We start from the raw sequence: 19,790 nt of genomic DNA on the forward strand, positions 1-19,790 counted from the left end.
TAGGGGTTCTCACACAATTCATCACTAGTTTAATGAATGCAATGGGAAAATATAGACCATAAAGCATCTCCTCCAAAAAATCCCACTCTGTGGTATCATAAGCTTTTTGCAAATCAAGCTTGATCATGCAACTAGCTTTGTTTGATTTCCTCCCATAATTCCTAACAAGGTCTTGGCATATCATAATGTTGTGTCCTATGAACCTCCCTTGGGTAAAATCTCCTTGATTCTTGGAAACCAAATCAAGAAGGATAATTTTGATTCTAGAACACAATAACTTAGTTGCAATCTTATAAATGACATTGCAACAAGCAATTGGCCTAAAATCTTTAACTATATTGGGGCAATTGACCTTAGGCACAAGTGCAAGAATTGTGGAATTAATCTCTCTCTTATGATTTTCCCTATTCCTAAGAAAAAAGTGACTGCTCTATTTAAATACTCCCCCATCAGCTCCCAATTGTCTTGGAAGAAGTAACTCAAAATCCATCAGGCCCTAGGGCTTTGTTCCCAGGTATCCCAGAGAGCTTGTTTCACTTCCTCTTTAGTAAATTCCTTAGTCAGCATTTCAGCTTGTGTTGGTGTCAACATTGGCCCTCTATCAATCACCTTGGGAAAAATCCTTCTCCTATCTTCCATAGAGAACCCAATAAGAACTTATAATAAGAAATGAAGGCTTCAGTTACCTGAGATGGTTCATTCACCCTACTCTCATCCTACTTCTCAATTGAGAACATTTTGTTTTGCCTAATCCTTTGCTTGATACTTGCATGGAATAATGACGTGTTGTTGTCACCATTCTAAATCCATGCTGCCTTCGCTTTTTGTTGCAAAAAGGACTGGTAAATTCTTTGAGCCTCTAAAAGGTTATTCCTAGCTACTAACTCTGCATCATGATAATCAGGATTTAAGTGATCTTGCTGGATCTTCACTTGTACCTCTTCTAGCTCAACTTGGCCTGAATAGTGGTTGTTTGTAGATAAGAGAAACCCTTCCTATTTATCTCCTTGAAGACTAACTTGAGAGCTTTCAGTTTGCTAATAAACTGAAACATTCTGGAACCCTTTACCTCTTGTGTCCAGAATTTAGATAGTTTTGTATCATACTTAGGATGAGTTTTCCACATCCTGAAGTATTTGAAAGGCTTCTTTCCACTTGACCTACCAGGATATAGAGTTAGCATCCCAGGGGAGTGGTCAAAGAGCCCCTCATTCAAGAATATTACTTTAGCATTAGGAAATTGATCAATCCAAGACTGGTTAGCCATGATCCTATCAATTTTTGAGAATATTCTGTCATTCCCTTGTTGTTTATTGGTCCAGGTATAGAAATTCCCACTTGCTTTAACATCTTCAACTTGATAGCGGGTAACATAGTCAATAAAATCTGCATCAACATGATATTTCACCTTATGACCAATTCTCTCTTCTTTAGCTAATATGGCATTGAAATCCCCCATTAATAGCCATTTTCTCATAGGATGCCAATCCACATAAATCCTTCCGTAATTCTTTCCTTCCAATTCTATCATTAAAAGCATATACTATAGTAAGGAAGCTACTGTAGTGACCATCCATTGCTGAAACTTTCAAATGCACAAGTTGACCCGTACATTTGATAATATCAACAATGTATCTTAAAGGGCTCCAAGCTATTGCTATTCTTCCTCTATGGTGCCATGCTATATTAGTTGAAAAACACCAACCATGAAATACATTTAGGTACAAGGTCCCTAGTTTCTAGACCTTGACCCTAATCTCGAGGAAGCCAATCAAACCAACATCTTGGGATCGAATGAATTAGTTAATTAGGCTCTGTTTTTGCTGATTATTAGCTCCTCAGACATTCCAACATAGAAATTTATCCATAACCAAGAGAGGGCCCCTCCCCCCTCTCTTGTGTTATTCAATGCACTTTGAACCAGATCCTGCTCCTCATTTTCTTCATTCTCATCAGAAACCTTGATTAAAACTTGAAAAGCATTGTCAATCTTTGTTTCAGTAACTTATTCTTGTTCTTTAACCTTCCTGCCTTTAGTTACTACCTAAAATCCATCAGGATTTGTTTTTCTTGGCTCCAATGCTGCTCTGGTATGGGGCACTGGACAAAAATGATCGTGTATTTAAACACGTCTTAAATCATAGCGTTCTGGGATGTCTCGGCAGGAACTCAGTATCAATGACCTTGATCGCGAGCTGGAGTTTTTTCCCCTATCTTTTCGAGATTGATGATGTACGCCTCGTTGTTTCTTCGTTTGAAGGCATAACACTTCACTTTGACAATCACAATTCTTAATGATGAAAAGAATACTTCAATAGTCATCATTCGAATGTCAGCTTCTAACTCGTCAAGACTGTAAGTCTCACTGAAAGACGTCTGAAGTTGATAGGTGAAAGAAACAGGAGCATGCCTTCCTATAACGAGATTGGCGCCTCGCTATTAGTTGTTCAGGTTCGCCCGACTGTTATACTTAGTTTGCATATTATACGCTAAGTGTCTTCACAGTCAGTATATCTCATCAACCAAATCGAGGTTAGTGCCTTGTCTTATACACCTTAAGTTACATGGTTTCTCGTTGATGTGCAAGGCAACAATTTGTATATATTTATCTCGCATAAGACTATTCAGTCAGTTGAGTTGTAAATATACTATGTTAATTATGCTTTTAATGAGTTATTCCACCTCAAATGTAATTATAATTACGTGCCTTGGTTTGTATTTTTCCTAGCTTGACACGTGTTTTCCTCTGATGTGTTAATCGAATTTTGGATATAACAGAAAGGGGAAGGAGTTGGTTGATGGGGATGTAGAGAGAGAGAGAGAGAGAGAGAGAGAGAGAGAGAGAGAGAGAGAGAGAGAGAGAGAGATTTGATATTTTTTTTAGGTTTTGAAAAAAAAAGTAAGGGTATTTTGGGTAAAGTGTTATTTGGATGATATTGTATAAAATAATTAAGAGGTTATTTTTTAAAATAGGTTTTTTTTTTAAGTATATTAAATGAAATTTTCCTTTAGAAATATAGACAATGAAAATAGTTATTTTTGGTATATATGTTTAGTTGTAACAACATTTTAATTCATCTATATGTAAGTTAATTTTGACAAAAATAAAATTCAAAGACTTAGTGATCGTTAAAAAGTTAGTTAGCTTGTTAGTTTTATTAAGGATGTTAAAGTTACTAAGTAAATTTTATGAATTGTAAGAAATTAGTTAATATTATAATTTTAATTATGAACGTTAAAATCGTATCTTGCAATAATTTAGAAATATATATTGACGATCAAAATAAGTTCTTTTTGGTATATAAGTTAAATTGCAACAAAATTTATATATAAACTAATTTTGACTAAAATTGAATTAGTAGATTAAGTGATCGTTAAAAAATTAGTTAAGTTGTTGGTACAATTAAGGAAGTCAAAGTTACTTGGTAGATTTTATAAGCTGTAAGAAATTAGTTAACATTATAATTTTAATTATCGATGTTAGAATTGTATGTTGTAATGATTTAGAAATATAGACAGTGAACGCAGTTGCTTTTGGCATATAAGTTAAGTTGCAACAACATTAATACAATTGTATATAAGTTAATTTCAATTAAAATTAAATTAATAGATTCAGTGATCGTTAAAAAGTTGGTTAAGTTGTTGGTTTCATTATGAATGTCAAGGTTACTTAGTATATTGTATGAGTTGTGAAAAATTAGTTAACATTATAATTTTAATTATGGACGTTAGAATCATATCGTGTCTTGCAATAATTTAAAAATATAGATGATCAAATTGTTATTTTTGTTATATAAGTTAATTTGCAACAAAATTTAATACTATAAGCTGATTTCAACTAAAATTAAATTAGTAGATTTAGTGATCCTTAAAAAGTTAGTTAAGTTGTTAGTTTTATTAAGGATGTCAAACTTAGCAGATTTTATGAGTTGTAGATATTAGTTAACATTATAACTTTAATTACAGACGTTAGAATTGTATGTTATAATAATTTAGAAGTATAAACGATAAAAATAGTTGCTTTGGTATAAGTTAAGTTGCAGCAAAATTTAATACTACCCAATAAAAGCTAATTTGAACTAATATTAAATTAATAGATTTATGATCGTTAAAAAAATTAGTTAAGTTGGTAGTTTTATTATGGATGTCAAAGTTACTTAATAAATTTATGAGCTGTAAGAAATTAGTTAACACTATAATTATAATTATGTACGTTAGAATCGGATCTTGTATAATTTAAAAATACAGATGATGATAATAATTGCTTCTGGTTATAAGTTAAGTTGTAACAAAATTTAATACTATTGTAAATAAGTTACTTTATTTGGATAAATGCATATAACTTAATTTTGATCAAAGTTAAATTAATTAGTAGATTCACAGACCGTTAAAAGTTAGTTAAGTCGTTAATTTCGTTAAGAAATTCATAATCATATTTTGTATAAAAAAAAATAATCAAACGTAAAATTTCAATTATAACAAAAAATTTAAATTTATTATTAATACATTAAAAAAAATAAAATTATTATATGAAATTTGATGAATAAAAAACACTTGGGCCAATGTTAAAGAATATATATAATAGTTATTTCATATATATTTCTGTGATATATTTTATAACCTATTTTATATTATTTTATTTTTTATATTTTATATGTGAGAACATATATGATAGTTATTTTATATATTATATTTTTCAAAATATAAAGCTATTTTATTCCAAATTTTAGAAGGTAAAAAAACAGTTTGTTTATATTTATAGAAGTCTCTCCTTTTTAAAAAAAAGATTTTGAAAGTGCAGATTGTCATGTATTACACAAAAAAAAAAAAAAAATAATGCCAAAACACCTCTTCCAGCGGCATATAGTTGTGTTCCAGGATTGGTTATGCCTATGAAATAAACGAGTTTGCGTCAACTAAATCCATAAATAAGCATGTTAAAAAACATAAAATAATGAAAATGATTCAAGAATATTATTCTATTATCCATTTTGTCAACCAGGAAACATCATATCAAATGTGTCTCAAGCTGTCAAAATAAATTCTCCCCTCCCTCCCTCCCTCCACTTTCTCAATTTGAATAATTTACCCAAGTAAAAGATTCAGCTGTATAAGTCAAATTTCTAAAATGCTAAATTCATATCTAGGTACAATTAAACCCTTAACATTTTATAAGTTTATGAACTAAAATAAATAAATAAAATAATCCAAAGAGAAGGGAGGAAAGTTTCTGAATCTAAATCTCTCTTCTTTCTAAAGGCTTTTTTTTTAAGTCTGTTTGCGTCTAATTCTAACAGCAGAGCAGGAAGGGCATTTGACGAGACCGTTTTCATTGCAAGCCAAACAAGTCCTAAAACCACATTCCCCAGCGTAACTGTAAACCTTATGGCTTCCATCACATTCATCGCACACAACAAATCTCAGCCCTCCACAAGAATCACAACCATTCGAATCGACCACTGGCAGCCCTTGGATCAGCATCTTCAACTCACCACACTCGTTGAGTTTCCGGATCTCGTCGCAGCCACCTACGAATCTCCCACCTATGAAAACCATCGGCAGATTCAGTCTCTTCGTTCCCACAATCCCCTGTAGCTCGTCCAGAGACTCAGCATCCATTGACACATCTCGTTCGTCGATTGGGACACGTAGCCCTCGAAGTATGGATCGGACGGTTCTGCAGTCCTCGAAGGTCTTGCGGACCACGCGTAAGCTGGTGTAGAAGATCACCACCCGCTGGTCACTGTCTGGTAAGGACAGAGTTGGGTGGGAGGGGTTACGGTGGTGGGCCCAGAAGCGGAGGACTGAGCTGGCGATCCGGACCCGGTGAAAAATGGAGGCCCGTCTTGGGCTGAGTAACCCGACCTCGGTCTCAGGTTCGGGTTTTTCTTCTTGAAGTAGGGTTTGTATGTCCTTAAAGGATGAGCAAGAGAATGTTTGTGGCCGTGATTTTGGTCTCTGAACTCTGCTGGGTGATCTTAGCCATGGCGGTGACCACATGACCGAGAGAGAGAAGAAAACTAAGAAGACTAGGTGAGAGAGAGAAAGAGAGAGTAGAGGTGGTGTTAATGGGGAACTAGGTAGCGTAGGCTAAGTTAATTTAAGGGGTCATTAAATAATAGAGCATATAACGGGAGAGTGACCTAATAAAGGAATAAGTTTGAGGCATTAATACAAAGATAAGAATAAAAATATTCATGTACGTTAGGGAAAGTCCAGAATTATTATATTTCTGTCTTAAAATGATTTTAAGGAAAGTGTTTAATTTTCTATTTGTAAAAAGAAAAATAAAGTTCTTTTTGCGGAATGCATTTTGTACGTTAAAGGGGTGAAATAATTTTTAACATACTATTCTAATTGCTATATAATATTAGTATATATGGTCAAACAGAATCAAAAGTACTGATTTTTTGGTTTCTCTAGTTCGACGAACAATGATTTTACAACAGTAAATACAATTGTGGAGTAGAATTTTTTATTTCCATTGTATTTTAATTTCTTTTACCAAAATAAAATACCCAAACAGGAAGGATTTGAATTTTAAATGAATATCGCATGAATGGATATTATAAATTTAATGATTTTATCTTGAATGATAATTTGTTTTTTTTTTTTAATTATTAACAGTTGTCACGTTTGTGGTGTACTGAGAGATGTTCTGTATATGCGTTTAGTTTTGCTTCGAAACGTAAGAAGGAACTATATCTTACCAAATAAGTGCATTGACCAGAGAACCTTCGTATGAAATTATTTATCAAAAAAGAGTACGAAGCATATACAGAGAGATATAGTGACAGTTATAAAGAATTTAAATATAAAATGGCTAGTTTATAACCGTGAAAGCATGTGCAACAATATATTGAATTATTAATATTATTATTATCCCTTATTATAATAATGTTATCCTTGTGGAAATTATATATGAGTTGTTCATAAGTGCACAATGTGTAACCACTATATCTTCAACTAATCCCCGGTGGCCTCTATCTGTCGTCTCCAGTTTTGGTCCTTTAAGATTCTATAAGCACTGAATTTCTTTCATGTGGGCGCTCTATTTCATAATATCCACACTATGTTTTCCCATTTATTTATGTTGTCCAATATCAAAGGAAAAAAAAAGCATTTGTCAAAAAAAGAAAAAAACAACATAAGACTAAAGGAAAAGAAATTGATAATCACATACAGTCAGGTAAGCAATTGATAAAACTTTCTACGATGGTATTATATAGCCAGTTTGTTACATGATGCTACGTAGATAATATGAAGAGTAGTAGAATTCATACGTCATAATGGAAAATATTATATGTAATTGACAACAACAATAGCAAGCACCCTATAAACAAATTAGGCTAATAAGAAACTTGCTCTGTGATTCTAATTAAGAACAATTTATAAACAGAGAATATTAAGCAAGACGGACACTTTTTACTTTCTCCTGTTCTGATAATGAGTAGGAGAATTACGTGAAATCTATGACCCTTAGTAGATTAAAAGGACAAAATATATCTAACATATAAACTAGTTACTCCCAATAGTATTAGCTGTGACATAGGTAATATGTTGTAAAACCTTCCGTGTGCTAAATTCACTGCACCTCAGTTCACATTTTTCTTCCTTTGGAAATGAAAATATCTCCGTACGGAACCTTTTGTTCGACTCTTAGAACATCCTTACTGGCTAGAACTGCAGATATAGTTGCTAATTCTTAGATTTTAGTATGTCCAAAGTTCTAAAAGCTCAAAAGTGATTATGTGCGCATAAAAGTAGTATGCATAGTAAGAATATAGCATATAGATCTTGAAGCGAAGTTTGTACCACAAGTTTGATAGAAGAGCAAAGCCGCTTCTTTGGGGTTCATTCCAGTAGCTAGATTGTTCAAGGATTCTACTTGAGGTGCGCCTGGTGTATCAAAATGTGCCTTCATTTGCCTGTGAAGTGAAATTACCATGATGAAAAGTTTAATGAATCTATGGATAAATAGATATAAAAAAAAAAAAAATAAAAAAAAGCATACATGCTTATACAGTCAGTTATTCTGTCAATCCGTTGATTGTTTACTGGTAGCTGGGTCTGTGTAGGTCCAGTTTCCACCAGTAATTCTGTCAACAAAGCAAAAATGTTGACGATGAAATCTAATCTCTACTGCATCTTTCGCAACAATATGATGTTATATACCATAATCTGGAGTGGGGCCATTATTCTCAGACAGTCTTTGTAATTTGAAATTGGGATCTGGGTTATCCCATGCATTCTCTTCCGCTACAGGTTCAAGTCCATTGTTGCTGTTTCTGGATGAAGAATAAGTCCTTTTCTTGTTGGACCTGTAACTTTTGATAGTCAAAATACTTTACACCGTATTTAGACATAGCATAAAATTCGAATTGAGCTTCATATGTAAAAAGTTTTCTCTTACATTAGAATATATATTATACTAGCACTACTCACCGTCCCGAATTGACTTCTACATTATTCAAAATAATTGTATGTCCAGAAACTGAGCTTGGAATGGATCTCACGTCATCGCCTGTAAGCACATGAATGTAAACATAACAAAAACATTATTGTATTTTTGTTGGGTTTCTGAAACATTATTGATATAAAAGATCATTATACCTAAAAACTAACGTGTATATGACAATCATTAACGGAGGCTTATACTACCTGAATATACAGGAGTGCGCATGAAATTTGCTTCAGTATTCCCAGATCCATTCTTCATAAGATTAGCTCGTAGTTCGTCCATAAGAATTACAGTATCCGCTCGTTGTCTTTCGAAAGAATTTAGTGACTGGCGAGAGCCAACTCCACTTTGAAAATCTTGAAACTCCTATATCATTTTAACTCTTATTCTCATTACCAGGTATAAGCTTAAGTTTTTGATAAACAATTTCTCTTGTTGAGTGGCTTACAAATCCTGTTGGATCTTGAAAATTTATTCCTTCAGGTGGTAGAGATACTCTTGCTTCAGGAGACAGAGCTGGCGAGGTCCTCACTGACGAAACTACAAGAGTTAGTTAAATTACAAAATATCTTACGAAAAATAATTTCCCAACAAATAACACAGACCAGATGGTGATTTTTGAGGAATTTGGACACTTTTTATCCACATCTCCATCAGAGGTCGCGGATAATAGACCTCTCTGATTCCGGTCCTAAATAAATCATCCATAAGTACCGTAGGAGGAAGCTCCATGAGATGAGCTATCTTCATATTGGACACTAAACCGGTGCGCTGCATAACAGAACGGACAATAAACTATCTGCCATTCTATTGTTTGTATTGAGCTAGAGCCACTTTCAAACTTACATCGTCAAAAGTTACACTGCTATAGATAATGTATAATTTCATAAATTGAATTCAATAAAAGGCAAGGAGGTGTTATTCTTTATATTTTCAAGGATAATAACGCTTAAGAGCAGGGACAATACGAACCAAACACTGTTAATTTCTCTATTTATTAAATTAAGCTGGGTAGAATTTTCAGCTAACCTTCGAAGTCAGTTCACCAATTGAGCTTTGATCTGCTCTAATTATGAACTGATAAATGGAGTTAAGGGGGTATACCTTTCTATTTCTTCCTCTTCCTCTTTTTAAAGTGATATCCGAAGGATTTTGAAGCCAGGATTGGTATACATGACCTGGAACAATAGTTTGTTCATTATCCATGATAACGGCGCCTAATTTTCTTCTTCTCTTGTTTCTGGGCCCCTGATTCTGTTGAACCTGCTTTATTCAAACTACTACATTGGTCAAGTATATATGTGAAGTTTTAAATCTTCTTACTCCTACGAAATGCACGGCTGATAGCGTATATCATCTAACCATCATGCTACTTTGCTACCTGGTTAATTTCCTTGGATTCATCGTTCTGATAAAGCTCGGGCTCTGGATTAATTTCATAAGCTGCAAGGAGATCAGATAACCATCATTAAGAGGAGGAAGTGCAATCCTCTCTCATTACGAATTTTTATCTCAATAAAAGGAACTAAGTGGGGATAAAAAAAAAAAGCAATTTAGTTAAAATGCACTTGGTTTCAAACTAAATTCAAGTGACTTGAAGGAATTTCAAGATTGCTGACCTCTTTCAGGCTCGTCTGGAAGGGGTGGAGAGGGAATAGGAGTAGTGTGAATTTGGGTTCCCGAAGTGAGGTTGACCTGTGGCTCATCATCACCTTCAACATCAAATCTGGACACATGCATGACATATTAGAATTTTACAGTTCATAAGACATGCATGTTTAACACAGGTACAAAGCCTACAGGACCGAAGTATATATGCTTATACGTACATACATAATATATTATATATGCAAGCTTGTAAACTAAGGAGGACACCTTTCGTAAAGATTGTAGGTAGTTGCATCAGCCTGAAGTGGATCAAATTTCTCAAATATTGTGATATTTTCTGGGTCAGCTGAATGCAATAGTTACAAGTTAGTAGTAACTAAATGTGATATGTACATATGTACAGGCATTCCTGATACTTACTTTCACATATCTAACATTTAATAATACGAAGTAATGGAAAGATAAGAGTCCACATTATAACCTTGATGGAAGTGTTCAGATTGATCTCCATCTCCGGCATTGCCATTAATAAATGTCGGATCCACACTGTCAAGTCGCTGCAAAGTTCAAGCAAAGATAGGTTTAGAGCCAAAATGTATTATTATCATACTTACAGTTACAGTGACTTACGGAAGACATACATATGGTCCAATTTTTCTTTTTGAAAGAATAAACCATACGAAACTTGGCAATAGGTAAATGAAATTAAGAAATCATACTATGATTTAATGTTTCAGTAAAACATATTTTATCACTCATCAAATCATGATTACAATGACTCTTTGAGCCACCTTTTTAGCTTCTAACTATTACAAAGCATATAAAATTATGATACCTTATATATGATTATGAAGAACTGAAGAAATTTAACAATTTGATGAGTTCGGACAGGAATTTCCTCACCATAGGAAAATAGGTTGTTTGATGGAACTCCATGTCGACTGTGGTGCTGAAAGAATTATGCATCTGCTGCTCCATATCCCCAACATCTGTATCTTTGTTCTCAGGCAGGGTCACAGTTTCTTTCCTAAAACACAAAGATATACACATGAACAAAATTCTTACTAAGTAGTATTAGAGTTGAGTTTAGATTTCTACTTCTCCTCTCTTTATCTGTTCTCTACCAGCCTTTTCATTTATTCAATGAAAACTCATTTTCGTTCCTCTCCCTCCAACCCCACAAATATTAAAACAAAAAAAAAATAAATTAAATAATAACTTAATAAATAGACCTGCCTATTTTCTAATTTTAGAGAAAGACTATAAGAAGAAAATAATGACTGACTTGGCTTGAGATTTTCCTTTGGGGAGCAGAGTACGGTCTGGTACAGCTTTCACTTTCCATGCTTGGTTGATTTCAACCTGCATTACGACAATCAAAAGATTAAAAAAAACATTAAATAAAGAAAATCAGCATCCACCCTTAAAAAATAGAGCGATGAAAACAGAGTACTTGGTAATGAAGAGAGAAATGAAAATTATAAAAAAAATGAAGTATAATTAGTTACCAGAAGACGAGTCACATCATCTGAACAAAAAAACAGAGTACAATAATACGAAAACAAAAGTATCGTTAGAGATTTGTTTCAGAAATTAAAAAACTAACACTGAAATTCAACAAAATTGCAAAATAAAAGACTGGAAGATACCATATAGCAGTTTTACTTTCCGTTCGTACACAATCACTACACCACCTGAGTAAAACAAATTGAAGAACCACTTTCTGTAATTTCGTTATAATAAAATTAATGAAGAAAACGTGAGAGATTGTAATTTGATTACCCATAAGAATTCCAGAGAGCCTAAGGGCCATGGGAACCGACGGATTCAATATCTCATCACTGAAAAAGAAAAATCCAACCGATTAGTTTGATCATAGAGCTTTGTAACTACGTTAGCCAAGTGAAGAAAGGCGAAACAATTGGAACCAGATCTTGATGATGTCGATCTTGTGTAGCTTCCTTCTATTAATCTTCCCATGCATCGTTGCAGCCATCCTAGCATTATCAAAACAAACAGACCAAAATTCAACAAATGAATGTCAAATTCAAAACGCTAGACTAAAAAGAAAAAATCCATCACAGAAACGGAGGAAAATTCCCGGAAACAAACACTCTTAAAACTACAGATTCTACTTCACGATTTTACTCAGAAAACTCATTGGAAGCTATGTAGTGAGTTCATATTTAAAACTTTTGAAAAACTATCTTCAAAGAACTCCCATAAGAAAGAGAAATTCTCAGGAAACAAACAGTCTGCTATCAAACAACTCGAACAACAGATTAGTCTTCATCAGAACTTCCAATGGAGAAAGAAACACTACGATAAATTCAATTCAATGAGAATTGAAAAATAAAAAGAAAATAGCATAGAAAGAATAAAATCTAAGAAAATTAAAAAATGCATTGGCAGAAAGAAAAGAGTTCAGGAGTCACCAGATTTGGCCTAGAGCAGCTTTACGAGCAAGGAGCTGGTGCGAGTAGAACATTTTTCCACTGAAAGTTCGAAGTGAGAGAAAATGAAGTTGAAGAAGGGTGAATGTGATTGGTGAAGGAATATCGTAGCTTAAGGAGGTCAATGAGCTCTGTAAGTGTAGTGAAGGACGTTGTTGTGAGGCTCTGGGTTTTAACTTGTGCGCGCCATGTATTGTAGCTGAGTAGGGGAGCAAGGAGAGGGTAAGACTCGCAACGACTGTAAATATGATAAAGTTACCAACATGTATAGGTTTTGTCTGTCAAGGAGCTACTAATAGTATGCCATGTGTATGATTAGAAGGAAAGTAAAATAGGAGCGTTGATGAATGGTGAAGGAGTTTAGTGATTACCCTTCTTACAACAGCTTCTATTGCTATAGGTGGGACCCACAGAATCACCCGTTCTTAGCTCTCAACTTTTTTATGCTTTTCAATAACAAAATCATAGTTACGATTGCTTAAAAAAAAAAAAAATTATATTTTATATAAGAAACAGGGAGAAGCTAGTTTTTTTATTTATCATTATTTTTTTAATCAAGAGTTTTAATAAAGAACTAGGAAACAAACCGCGCTTCGCAAGCGGTTATTTAAATTTTTTACTCACAATATTAATAAAAATTAAATAAAAGATAATAAGTAAAAAACATTTCCAATATATCAATAATCTATTAATTTATATTATGTTATTATTAATAGGGGTATTCATCCGATTTAATCCGCACTTTTTTGGTCAAACAACATCCAATCTGCAATAGTACGGATTGGATCGGTTATTTTAGATCGGTTACTTTTTTAATAATAAATTATTTAATATTTCATAGAAAAAAATTAAAAAAAAAAAACTATTGTTTCTTAATCTCCAATAATAATCTATTTCCATCTTTATTTATATACAAATCAAACTAATATACATATATATGTACTTATCTTTAGATTTACACTAAAATATATATATATATTATTAAAATAAATAAGCTAGTATATATATATTTAGATTTATGTGTATGTGTCTATTTACAGAATTATTTTTCTTGTGTTTTTTTATTATAAAATAAATAAAATGCACCAACTCAATATATTACTAAAAAAAATTAAGAAATTGGAAGTTTGTGTCTTTTTTTAATTAATATATATTATATATTATAATTTTTTAAAAATATTTAGAATTAAGTGCGGATTGGATTGGATCGGTTACTTTTTGAAGTCAAACAACATCCAATCCTCACAAGTGCGGATTTTAGATTTCTCAATCCAATCCAATCCGCACAAGTGCGGATATCCGCATTTTACGGATTGGATTGGATTGGATCGTGCGGATTGGATTTGATCGAATACTTTGTGAACACCCCTAATTATTAATGTATAAGTCTTATTTAACTTATATAAGGCTTAGGGTTTAATATTATGTTATTATTAATGTAGAAGCATTATTTAACTTATATACTTATTTTTGAATCTCTATAAAAAAAATGCACTGTACGTATATTATTTATTTATTTATTTATTTGAATCAACAAAAACTGTACGTATATTATTTTATTTCCAATAATATATATATTTAGAAGTTATAAGAAATAAAATATTAAACAATTGATAAATCTATAGAGGACACTAAAGAAATCTAAAAAAAAAAAAAATCAAACATGAATAATTGATAAGCACTCGCTTATAAAATTAAATTATTGTTATCACCATATCTCACTTATAGTCGTCACTATATTTAAAATTTATGTCATTACCGTATCTCATTCGTAGTTTTTTTTTAAAAAAAAAAATATATATATTATTATATGTGTAGTAATTTTTTTAACAATAATTTTGTTATAGTATAAATATATATGTTTATGCTTTTAATTTTTGTAGTCACTAATTAATAAATTATAATTTAAATGGTGTTAGATATTAATTAACAAATTATAAATTTAAATGTATGGTATGGTATCATCAACTAACATTTTTTAGTTGATGATATTATTAATATTTTCTTATTTGCTACAAAGTAATATAATAACATACTTATTTTTGTTTCTCTTTTTACTCTTATTCATCAATTTTTTTTAAAAAAAAAAAATAAATAACTAAATTAATAATACTTTAAAATCAACCATAAATTTAATTAATAACAATAAATTAGAAAGGTTAAATAAAAAATGAGAAAATATCTAATCTAATGGGAATTCAAATTTAACATTAATTAAAATTTTAGAAGAAATGTTAAATTTAATTAATGATAATAAATGAGAAAAAAATAAAATAATAATAAGAAAATATAAATTGAAATTCATATTTGAAACTAAAAAATCATAGTAAATTTTTTAAATATAATTAACTAATGATTATAAAATATTAATAATAAATCTAAATCTATTATTTATCACCTATCACGTTTTTAAAAAAAAAAAAAAATTAACAAAGCACTAATATAAGAAATACCTCTAAAGAAACCTAATAGAAGTCTAAAATATTAAAATTTTTATTTTTTTTTAAATAATTAATCCAAATCTATCACATATCACCTAGCTATCACGTTTTGTTTTTTGTTTAAAAAAAAAAATTAACAAAACACTAATATAATATAAGAAAGATCTCTAAATAAACTTAATAGAAGTCTAAAAAGATTAATAAAAACCTAAGAATAACTTAATAGCTTCTTAAACTTAGAAACTAAATTTTTTCTTATTGTTGCATTCATTAGATTTTCTTATACGATAAGTGGTAAACACATTCAGTATTTAATAATTGATAAATGATAAAAAAAAAACCAATAGAGGGAAAATATGAATAAATAATAATCACCTTAGTATTAAGAGACTCCAACATTCTACAAACTTATAAAAAAAAAAAAACAATAGAGGAAAAATATGAATAAATAATAATCACCTTAGTATTAAGAGACTCCCACATTCTACAAATTCTAATCTTTATACTCCATCATGAGAGAAGAAGAAAGAAAGTAAGGTGGCGTTTGGTTGGAGGTAATGAAATGGAATAGAATAGAAAGGAAACAATTTTCATTCCATTTCTTTGTTTGGTTGCATTTTAAAGTATTGGAATGACATTCCAATGGAATGCTCTTTCCACCGTTTTGGTGGAATGGCTATTCCATTTTAAAACGGAAGGAATGACCATTCCAATGTAACAAGAAAAAAAAAATTAATTATTTTTTTATCAATTTTTTTTATGCATTTTAAATTTTATTCCATTCAATTCCTATTCCTATTCTCATTCCCATTTCTATTCCTATATTTTCATTCCTCCCAACCAAACGTCTCCTAAGTGGTAAACTAAATTATGAATTTAAGAGATATAGTTTAGGATATATATAAAATCTAGTAAGTGATAAAAAAAAATAGAAAAAAAAAAGCCATAGAATATATCATTTTAAATTTTTTTAGCAAAACATGAGATTTTTTAAGAAAATATCAAAAAAAAAAAAAAAAAAAGGTAAAAGAAAAAACCAAAAAAAAAAAAAAGATAAAAAACCGTGGAATGGTGATGTTTTTTTAATTAGTTTTTTTTTTTTGAATTTTTTTTATTAATTATTGAATTAATTGATATTTAGTGTGATTAAAAAATATGAAAAAAGGAGAAAAATTTTAGAGTAGAATAAAACTATTTTAGAGTGCCACATCACCGCCTCATACGTCTCCTTTATATATATATATATATTTATATATATATAGATAGATAGATTATTATATAGAAAATATAAATTAACATTTTATTTACAAAAATACATCTATAAGGTAATGACAATATTTATACCTTTAATGTGATTTTAATTACTAAAATATTACTTACACAATCAGACGATGGTTGCAGGGTAGTTGTTGCGTGGTTGCGCAGTGGTTGCATCAGACAAAGATTTCAACCAGACGATGGTTGCAGAGTGGTTGCTAGGTGGTTGGCCGAAGGTTGCATCAGACGAAGGTTTCAATCAGACGAAAGTTTCTGGGAAATTGTTGGGTGGTTGGCCAAAGGTTGCATCAGACGAAGGTTTCAATCAAACGAAATAACTGTTAGCAAAATGTTTATGCAACTATAATGCAACTGTTGTAAAGCATTAAAAATCAGAACAATGTTTTCACATGCGTAACTCTTATCTACATGTCTCTTTATGATTTAATATGAACAAATACACCATTAGAAATTTGGAAAACAACAAAAATACACCAGGATAAATATTTTACTATAGTATTGATGTAAATTTTTTTTGGATTATACTTTGGATTGTTTGGGAACTCTAGTTTAACTTTTTGAGATCTGCCTTTCATGGGTCTAAAAATTAAAATCATGACATTAGTTTTATGCAAATTCAATTGGATTTCCGGTTGAATTTTAGTTTCGTAGTAGTTTTCTACACTTTTTTTTTATGAATTCGAAACAGCCCCTGTTTGATTGATTTTGGTCGCCTTCTCAGGTGAAATCATCGGAATTAATGGTAGTTCTCTTTCTGGTTGAATTTTCGTTTCGCTTGCGTTGGGTTGCTGCGTAGTTGCGCGATGGTTGCGCGATAGCTGTCCAGGAAACATGGATCCTGGGTTGAAGATGTGTGTAAGTGGTATTTGTGTAATTTTTTTTATTTGGACTGTATATTTGTTTATTTGGCCACCTGGAAGTATTTTTACAATATTGTTACTTTTTTTTAGTTAAAACTGAAAAAAAAAAAAAAAAAAAAAAAAAAAAAGCCCCTTTTAATAATTGTCCACTCTTAAACAAACATTAGCATTACATATATTTGAACTTAAACAAACGATATTCGTAAATCCAAAACGAATCAAATATTAATCTTCAACCACATACCCAAAATGGAGTTGTGAACTAATTTAAAAACTAGGTTGTCTTTTTTCTTGAGTTAGGTCTGCTAGTCATCTTTAGGTATAGGTGTGGCTTGGTCGGGGTTGTGTTTTGCCATTGTGATGCAATTTTTGCTACTGCAGTTAGTCTTGTCTCTGTGATATGATTTTGAGTGTTTTAGTCTTATCTATGTAACATAATTTTATATGTTTTAGTCTTGCTTGTGTGACATAGTTTTATTTTGATTTGTTTCGTTGTTGGTTCTTATTTGTTCTTCGATGGTTTGCCATCAAATCGTTGTTGATGTTTGGGAATTTTGTTCTTGCGACTGAAGGGGTTGTTATTAGTGTAGTTAGGCACTTTGCACAATAGTTGAGTGTTCAAATTACGAGATTAAATGAACCTGTTGCAACAATTTTTACAATTGTGTCTTCCAAACGGTAAATGAAACTGAATATTGATATTTTAAGGTTAACGGTGATGCTGCAATCTTTTTAATCTGATCTTACTTTTATTTTTTTTGTCAAACGCTCTAGAAATTAGGTGGTTGATTATTTGACTCGTTTTTCTAATTCAAATCTTAATCGTGTTTCCAACAAAGTAGATGTCTCGATTAGAATGCAACGTATTATTTTAATAACTTATTGTTATTAAAAGATTTGCATAATTTATTAAAAAAGCAACTTGAACAAACATTAAATTAAAATTAAAAGATTTTAAAACTAAATTTATTATCACAAATTTTAGAGAAAACATTGTCTTAAACCTATGACTTGTCTCTATATTTGTCTTTATTTAAAAATCAACAATCAAGAATTTGTTGGAAAATAACTGCTTGAATAATTTTTGCCGAAATGGATAATAGATCAAATACACTAAAGCCTCTATTTAAAAATGCATTTAGGACCCAGCAAATTTTATTCTAATAAAAAGGTTATAATTAAATAAATGTATACTGAAAAAAATTCAAAAACACCAAAAAAATATAAAAACAATAATAAACTATCCTTAATACAATGTCATAATAAAATTATTTTTGAGTAAATATAATATGTGTACATGTGTTATAATTTAGATGAAAATTATTAATTCTACATAAATAAATTTATAAATTATATCTTTTTTATTTAGATATAATTATTCTTATATAGAGATATACTTTCTTAATTTGGGACTTGAAAAATGTATAATTAATTACAATTTAAAGATTATTCTTATTAATAATTAGGTAATGTGATCGCACTTTGCGCGGTCGTTATATTATTGATTTAAAAATAAAATAATTTAAGTAATTGAATTAGTAATTTTTAATGTGACCTAATGTACTCGACATAAAAATTAACAATAATGTATTAAAAAGAAAACAAATAAACTATGACATCAACTTTTTTTAAAATAAAAAAGAAAGAAAAATAAGATATCTACGTGCTAATTTGTTAGAACTTTGTTTTGTTAAACGAACTTCAACAATCTCAAAATCACCCACATCGCATAAACATCCAATAACATCTAAATAAGATATAAAAATAATATGACAATGTTAGAAAATAAAGATTAATTAAAATAAAAACTTAAATATGAATAAAACTTAATAATTGAATAAATATCTCAAAATATTGTGCTATCATTAATATGTAAATTAATTAAATTTGGAGTTATGAATTAAAAGTCATTGAATAGAATATTAACTATTTCTTCTTCTATTCTCTTAACTGAAGTTGTAGGCAAAATAACATTTTATATTCATTAAAAGTGGTCTATATTCACATGTGGTTGCAATAATTTTTAAATTGTGTATCTGCAAAGAATCGCTACTCAATTAGTTCTTAAACTTATATAATAAAATTTTCTTTATTGTGCATTAAATTTCATGTAAAATAAATTACATGTCACATTCAGTATAATATGATTGACAAATTAAAAATTAAGGAAATAATAATATAAAAAAAAATTATTATATGACTCATTAAGTGTGAAATAACTGACAAAGAATTAAAAGGACCAACAATTTTCATACAACCTTCTTATCAATAAAAAATCTTAGTGTTGAGAGACTCTCACATTTTATAAACCTCTAATAATTATCTTTCAATTATCTATATGGATTATTATTTAAGCCATAAAAAAATACTCTATCATAGAAAAATTTGAAGTAATAAAGAAACTATGAAATTAATAAGTAAAGAAAATTATTAAAAAAAATTAATAGGAATAGTTTAAAATATTAAATTAAATAATATTATAGTAGTTTAAAAATAATTTAAAATATTAAATTTTTAAATAACCACAACAGCATATGTGTAAAGACCGCTTATGATTAGCACTTTCGGTTAATTAATAACTAAGGTTTATTCATGAGATTAAATATTATTTATAATATGCATATTGTGGAAATTTTTGAAGTTAATATATGTTTATTATGCTATTTATGTAAATTTCTCGTTTATCTGT

The 19,790-nt window shown here is 30.2% G+C and overlaps 2 protein-coding genes across 2 annotated transcripts; both read right to left on the minus strand.

Annotated features, from left to right (window-relative positions):
* Positions 1 to 4,952: 4,952 nt before the first annotated feature.
* On the minus strand, positions 4,953 to 6,185 carry LOC115702014 (uncharacterized protein At5g39865). Its single transcript, XM_030629476.2, has one exon. It carries the CDS (start codon positions 5,998 to 6,000, stop codon positions 5,269 to 5,271), a length of 732 nt encoding a protein of 243 aa, XP_030485336.1. The 5' UTR covers positions 6,001 to 6,185; the 3' UTR covers positions 4,953 to 5,268.
* A 969-nt stretch (positions 6,186 to 7,154) lies between these two features.
* Positions 7,155 to 12,966, minus strand: LOC115706800 (sister chromatid cohesion 1 protein 1). The gene is made up of 20 exons (XM_030634535.2): positions 12,505 to 12,966; positions 11,998 to 12,066; positions 11,852 to 11,910; positions 11,719 to 11,763; positions 11,578 to 11,597; positions 11,355 to 11,431; positions 10,973 to 11,096; positions 10,551 to 10,626; positions 10,337 to 10,415; positions 10,081 to 10,187; positions 9,843 to 9,904; positions 9,566 to 9,724; positions 9,067 to 9,232; positions 8,910 to 8,992; positions 8,662 to 8,827; positions 8,446 to 8,524; positions 8,176 to 8,321; positions 8,015 to 8,099; positions 7,816 to 7,928; positions 7,155 to 7,683 (listed from the first exon to the last, which is right to left on the minus strand). Exons 1-20 carry the CDS (start codon positions 12,555 to 12,557, stop codon positions 7,601 to 7,603), a joined length of 1,851 nt encoding a protein of 616 aa, XP_030490395.2. The 5' UTR covers positions 12,558 to 12,966; the 3' UTR covers positions 7,155 to 7,600.
* Positions 12,967 to 19,790: the final 6,824 nt, after the last annotated feature.

Source organism: Cannabis sativa, chromosome 1 (assembly GCF_029168945.1).
Source record: "Cannabis sativa cultivar Pink pepper isolate KNU-18-1 chromosome 1, ASM2916894v1, whole genome shotgun sequence".
In the NCBI taxonomy this organism is placed as follows: Eukaryota; Viridiplantae; Streptophyta; class Magnoliopsida; order Rosales; family Cannabaceae; genus Cannabis; species Cannabis sativa.